Source organism: Sinocyclocheilus grahami, unplaced genomic scaffold, assembly GCF_001515645.1.
Source record: "Sinocyclocheilus grahami isolate Dianchi unplaced genomic scaffold, SAMN03320097.WGS_v1.1 scaffold256.1, whole genome shotgun sequence".
NCBI classification, from domain to species: Eukaryota; Metazoa; Chordata; class Actinopteri; order Cypriniformes; family Cyprinidae; genus Sinocyclocheilus; species Sinocyclocheilus grahami.
In genome coordinates this window covers 1,059,351-1,066,039 of record NW_015505435.1, presented here as the reverse complement: position 1 = coordinate 1,066,039, position 6,689 = coordinate 1,059,351, and the positions used below count along the sequence as shown (strand labels likewise).

Below are 6,689 nucleotides of genomic sequence, written 5' to 3'. Positions count from 1 at the left end.
ATATATATATATATATATACTGTATATATGTGTGTGTGTGTGTATGAAGACATCAAAAGCCACAAAACACCACCTCCATCATACGTTAATTAAATACTTTTGCTTCAAACCTGCTAAATTTCAGCCTCAATCCATTCAAAAATACTGGTTCATTGGCAAAAACCTCTAAACACTACTTCCTGCTTTGCCAGCAAAAGCCTCTAAGTCCACAGAACCAATTACAAGATGCAACTCGAATCCTAAGATTTCAAGATGAATGACGGCGTGCGTATGAGCCAGCTTTCAATTGTCGAGCTGCAAGTTTTTATCCTGTTTAAAGTAGGGCTGTTTTAACATAACAACTAACAATTTTAATGTAAGGGTAAATATATATATATGTATCCTACTACTTGTTTCGCTTCCGTTTCAGTTTTTATAACCATTTCTTACTATGTGTAAGTAAATTGTTGTTTTTTAGCATGTGTGTTTGGCAGTGTTATTTTTTTAGGATTACTGATAAACTACTGTCATTTGATTTGTATTATTTATTTTAATTTTAGTTAAATTATGTCTGTATAGGTATTTTATTAAGTTTTTAGTTTTATTTAATTTGAGTTATTTTAATACTTCAACAAACGAAATGGAAATGAAATAATATATATATTTTAAATGTATTAATGTGTATGTACATATACAGTATATATGTGTGTGTGGTTGTACAGACACATATGCAGTTGTTTATTTGGTGTTTGGCTTAGTGTTACGTTAGAATCATTATTATACTCTTATACCTTTTGTTCTTTAATATTTTGAATTGTTTCTAGCTTTATTTTTTGTTTTTCATTTAAATGTTAAGTTTTGAAATTTAGTTGTATGCATTTATCATTTTTATTTAATCTCTTTATTTTTTAAATGTGTATAAGTAGTATTTATAAAGTTTTAGCTTTTAGTTTTGAATCTGTTTTTAGTTGTTTTAATACTACAGTTGATTGCTTCTGTTGTCCTCATTTGTAAGTCGCTTTGGATAAAAGCGTCTGATAAATGACTAAATAAATAAATGAATATATATATATATATATATATATATATACACAGGACCCAAGGTTTCCCAGCAGAACATTGCCCAAAGCATTACACTGCCTCCACCGGCTTGCCTTCTTCCCATAGTGCATCCTGGAGCCATGTGTTCCCCAGGTAAGCCACGCATACGCACCTGGCCATCCATGTGATGTAAAAGAAAACACTCAAATCCTTACGCTTGCCTATTTTTCCTGCTCCTATCACATCAACAAAAATGTTCACTTGCTGCCTAATATATCCCACCCACCAACAGGTGCCATGATGAAGAGATAATCAGTCATAATCAGTGATTCATGATCAGTCATCGGTCATAATGTTATTTCTGATCGGTATATATATATATATATATATATATACTGTATGTATATATAAAATCTCTCCAAAAATTTTATAATCACTCTCCTATAAATGTCAGAGCTACTTGTGTAAATACACAGTAATGTCACATAAATGGCTAACTGCACTTACCTGTACTCTCCAAATTCTCCATCTTTCATTGTGCGGGCCCCAGCATTGACCTGATCCTCCTCTTTATCTTTCACTGAAACGTTAAAAAAAAAAGAAAAAAAGATTGACAAATTGACAACAGACTCTTATTAAAACTTCTTATTAAAAATCGATTGCATAGTGGTGCCTCTGGCAGGGGATTGAGTGGGCTCTCCCGAGGAAGACAATGAGTGCCTATTCAACTGGAAATTTGACCCCTTGTTGTTGCATGGTTGTTCACTTGTGGTTTTTATCACAGCTTGAGTGCAGGCATTTTTTCAGTATGGTGTAGTGAGTATGATCATTCTTATATCATCAGCAATTGATGCAGCATTGAGTTCCCATACAATGAAGAGGGGTTATGTATGTAACCCTGGTTCCCAGACAAGAGATCCATATGCTGCATATAGTTATGTCAGCATGCTGAGTGATATGTCACATGACTGCCTCGGCCAATAGAATTGGTGTGTTTTTACAAGTGCTTCAGACCTGGCACACACTGAAGGTGTTCCCATAGCAGAATTTTTAAATTGTTTTATGTATTTTCTTTCTTTTTTCTTTTTTTAGGTAATATGAACCACTGTTATCTTCGACAGTTTCTTCCTGGTTTTCAACAGGATGTCAGCTGTAACACAAGAAACACTAATATTTTGCACTAATAAGTGTTATAGGGACATCTGACCATAATTCAGTGCAGCTTATTCCTGTATACCATACTTCGCTGAAGTCAAGTAAGCCTGTAACCAAGGTGGTGAGACTTTGGTCTCCAGAGAATGTGGTTGTTTTCTCTGTACTCATTGGGAAGTGCAAGTTCTGTGTAGATTCTGTGATACCAGTTAAACAGTTTAAACATTTTCCAGACAACAAGCCTTATATCACCAAGGAGGTTAAAGGGGACATCAGATGCAAAACTCACTTTAACACAGTGTTTGCATATAAATGTGTATTAGAAGTGTATGAACACAACCACCCTACAATGATAAAAATCCATTCACTTCTTTTTTTTTTTAATCCCCAAAAAACCCAAACAGTTTCAATTATAAATCTGTTTTGTTTTTCCTGAGCTATATGACGTCATATTGCTCAAGCCCCGTCCACTGCCGCTGCCCGTATTAGCATATTTCAGCCCTCAGCCAGGTTTATGCAGACTGTGTACACTATTCTGTGTCAGCCGCGACACGATACGTTTTCTACATGCATTTACGCTTTGATTTAAATGAAAACAGCACATCCGTGTGGTGCGGCTGACACAGAAGAGCGTACGCTGCTTGCGTTCAGTGGATATTCTCCAAAATGGCGCTACGGTGATGCGGAGAGACACCGAGGAGACGAATTGTGGAATAAAGTCATTATTTTTGTTTTCTTCGCGTACAAAAAGTATTCTCGTCGCTTCATAATGTTACGGTTGAACCACTGATGGCAGATGGATTATTCTGATGATGTCTTTCATACTTTTCTGGACCTTGACAGTGTCATGTACTTGGCAATCAATGGGACAGTCACAAGCCTCCCAGTTTTCATCCAAAATATCTTAAATTGTGTTCCGAAGACGAACAAAGCTTTTACAGGTTTGGAATGACATGAGAGTAAGTGATTAAATTACAATTTTCATTTTTGCGTGGACTATCCCTTTAAAAGTAAAAATGGATGATAAATACGTCTTTTGAATGGAATTAAATAGAAAGGACTTTGATTGTCTTGTTTATCATATTTGTTTTCATATAAAAGCAACAGAGCTGAAATCATATCGTGTTTATCAGCAGCAAAGCGCATGAGTGAATAATGCGATCTTGTAGGTTTCTGTTCCACTTCGAGAGGTCAGAACTGTCCGTCTTGACTGCGCTTATTTCACTCCTCCCCTCACGAGCCTATTCATAAATCTTCTCCTGTGGGATAGTAAAGTGTCCATCAATTGTGTACTTCAGAATCTAGGCAGAAGTAGTAAGTCATCCTACTGTTTTTCGAATACTATGAATTCGGACATACTACTCGCCTCACATACTGTTTTTCACCTACTATATAGTAGGGAAGTATGTGATTTCAGATGCAGTGATTGTCTTACTATTGGGAGATGAGAGAAAGCATAACGGTCAACTTGGATCACGTGTGCCTTAATAGCCAATCACATTATAAGGTGTGTTCGACTTAATGCGGCGTTGCGCAGATCAATCAAAATCTTACTTGAAGCAGTGCATGCCAGTTTGAGACAGCACTGACGCCAGGTCACTGTGACAAATAGCATCAAAGTACCGCGAGAGCGTTTCGAGAGCAATCGGCTGACTCAGCCGGCGCAGTTTCTCCAGAGCGACTGCAGGAGCACTGATGACGACACTGCTGTTTCACGATTGGCTGAATTCACCACATGATAATGATGACGTGTGTTTAGGGTTTATTCTAACATCTTCAATTCCAATACTGCTCACAGATCTGTGGTTTTAGAACAGTAAAAGCTCTTTTACTGTAGTTGCAATGTTATATTGAGTCAAGTTTATCAAAAAACACTGATAAAAGCATATATAACCAGCAAGCTACGAGATATAACCTACTCTCGCCGATCGGTCTGCGCAAGCGCGGTGGTCGAACATACCTATTGCCTTGACGTCACTGAATTTCAGTCAGAGTTGTGCGACACTAAATAACCATTTAGGGATCCCATAGGAATGAATGAGAAGTGCTGTAAGCTGAATCCCACCTGTCGCAAAAAGTCTGTGACTTTTTTTCAGTGTAAACTCTAAAAATAGTTTAATCCAAAAAAAAACAAACAACAACAAAAAAAAAATGGCCTCTTCCATTCCTTCTCAAATTCTGTATGGAAAACAAGAAGAAAGGAAGGCTCAACTGAGCTGGAGGGTTATGGCCAGAAAAATAATGTTTTTTTTTTTTTCACACATCCATCGATTCCAGCATACGAGTTATGCCAACATCGAGGCAATGCGCGAAAGCGGTTATGAGAAGATGCCCCTATAGAGAGACGCTGGCCAGCTATCTCTCTATGGATGAGACGGTTTGAGGATCAGAGACGGGCACAGAAGGCTAGTTTCGCGGCTCGCGCTCCTCCCCCGTCCGCGGGTAGGGGTAGGAATAATCGCGGGTCAAAGGAAGGTAGGTAAAAGACCTAAGGGATGTGATCCAGACAGGGCGTCAATGCTTTATCCGGATCAGAGTGATGCGTCAGTATCTACTCATTTCCTTCGGGGGTCTTACATCTACCCTTATCTTCCCCTTCCTAATTCCCCTGTAACCACCATCTCTCCACCTGACCGAGGTTAGGTGGAAATTTCCTGCATTACAGTCTCCTATGCTGGACCTATGATGTTTGGTTGGTTCTATGGCTTCATAGTGACCCCCTTACTGATGGTCCGGACCAGAGGCTTCTTCGGACGGGGCTCCGACGCGGGAACCATGGTGTGCGAGTACGATCCATTTCTAAATAAATACATATATATATATATATGTATGTATGTGTGTATTTAATGTGCTGGTGGTTGTGTACATCCTTCTGCTAGCTTTCTTTGCAGTGTTTCCCAGGACCCCAGGACCTCCTCGATGAGCACCCCCCTCTGCTGGGTTCAGAAACCGGAAAGATTTCCTGGATGTCCGGGCTGGGCTTATGCTTTCAGGCTGCCTGTCTGGTCTACCGTATCTAGGTCGCACTGAGGGGCCTCCCGATCACCAGAATATCCGCTCTTGTGGAGGCATCGAGCGGGATGTATAGGTGGCATTTGCGAGAACCTTCTTGTGTAATGCTGTCTCAGGCAGTGCTCCCCTCACCTTAGAGGGTTGTATTTGAGCTTGCCTCTCCCGTTTGGCTCAGTACTTCCGGGTATCTGTGAGCAGATGCTTGGAAAACTCTTAAATCCATACTATGGTAAGTGCACACGTTAAGCTTTGCGCACTTTCTAAAAATCCACATAAGTGGTAAGTGTGCATGTTATGCTTTGCGCAATTTCTAAAATCTACATAGGTGGTAAGTGTGCACGTTATGCTTTGCCCACTTTCTAAAATCCACATAAGTGGTAAGTGTGCACGTTATGCTTTGCCCACTTTCTGAAATCCTGGATGGTAAGGATTACGCGTTATGAGCCTCGTTCCCTTTCTCTGAGTTGGCTTAGACCCCGGTACCTTGGGCTCCACTCAACTAGTGTGTCTCTGTCGACACATTCTGGAAGCATCGCTCCCCTCACCATTGAGGGTTATTGTGAGCATGGTGTTTCTTTCGAGCATTTAATTCTCTCTGAGGAGTTGGATTCCTCACTCCATGGTCTGTTCTCGTGGTAGTCCTCCCCTTTTATCAAAGGGTTACCTATGAGCACGCTACTCCTTCTGAATTTGGAGTTCTCCTCTCACGTGAGAGTTGAGTTCTCTGTTTTTCCCAGAGCACCTGGAACCAGCAGCATCAGGCGAACTAGGCCCTTCCTCTGCCTCTCTGATGCGCTGAGTTTTTTGGCTAGCTTGCAGTACACTTACCCTTCTGATTCTAACAATCGCGCTGTAGGTCGAGTCCCCCTCTCGCTGAGAGCTGGGTTTGTGCTCCCTCAGCTAAGGTAAATTACTGCTAGCCGTTCCAGCACGATACCTTATTTTCCACCATAATTTGCAAATAAAATCTTTAAAAATCCTACAATGTGATTTTCTGGATTTTTTTTTCTCATTTTGTCTCTCATAGTTGAGGTATACCTATGATGAAAATTACAGGCCTCTCTCATCTTTTTAAGTGGGAGAACTTGCACAATTGGTGGCTGACTAAATACTTTTTTGCCCCACTGTATATGTTTATTTAGAAATGGATCGTACTCACACACCATGGTTCCCACGTCGAAGCCCCGTCCAAAGAAGCCTCTGGTCCGGACCATCAGTAAGGTGGTCACTATGAAGCCATAGAACCAACCAAACATCATAGGTCCAGCATAAGAGTCTGTAATGCAGGAAATTCCCACCTAACCTCGGTCAGGTGGAGCGATGGTGGTTACAGGGGAATTAGGAAGGGGAAGATAAGGGCAGATGTAAGACCCCCGAAGGAAATTAGTAGATACTGAGGCATCACTCTGATCCGGATAAAGCACTGACGCCCTGTCTGGATCACATCCCATAGGTCTTTTACCTACCTTCCTTTGACCCGCGATTATTCCTACCCCTACCCGCGG

At 40.5% G+C, this 6,689-nt stretch overlaps 1 protein-coding gene across 1 annotated transcript in view; it reads right to left on the bottom strand.

Annotated features, from left to right (window-relative positions):
• LOC107598812 (neural cell adhesion molecule L1.1-like) overlaps positions 1 to 6,689 on the bottom strand; it is a 57,190-nt gene that overhangs the window by 4,366 nt on the left and 46,135 nt on the right. The window contains exon 25 of the mRNA XM_016290243.1: positions 1,528 to 1,600. Within this exon, the coding sequence (XP_016145729.1) occupies positions 1,528 to 1,600 (73 nt within the window). The remainder of the gene's footprint in view (positions 1 to 1,527; positions 1,601 to 6,689) is intronic.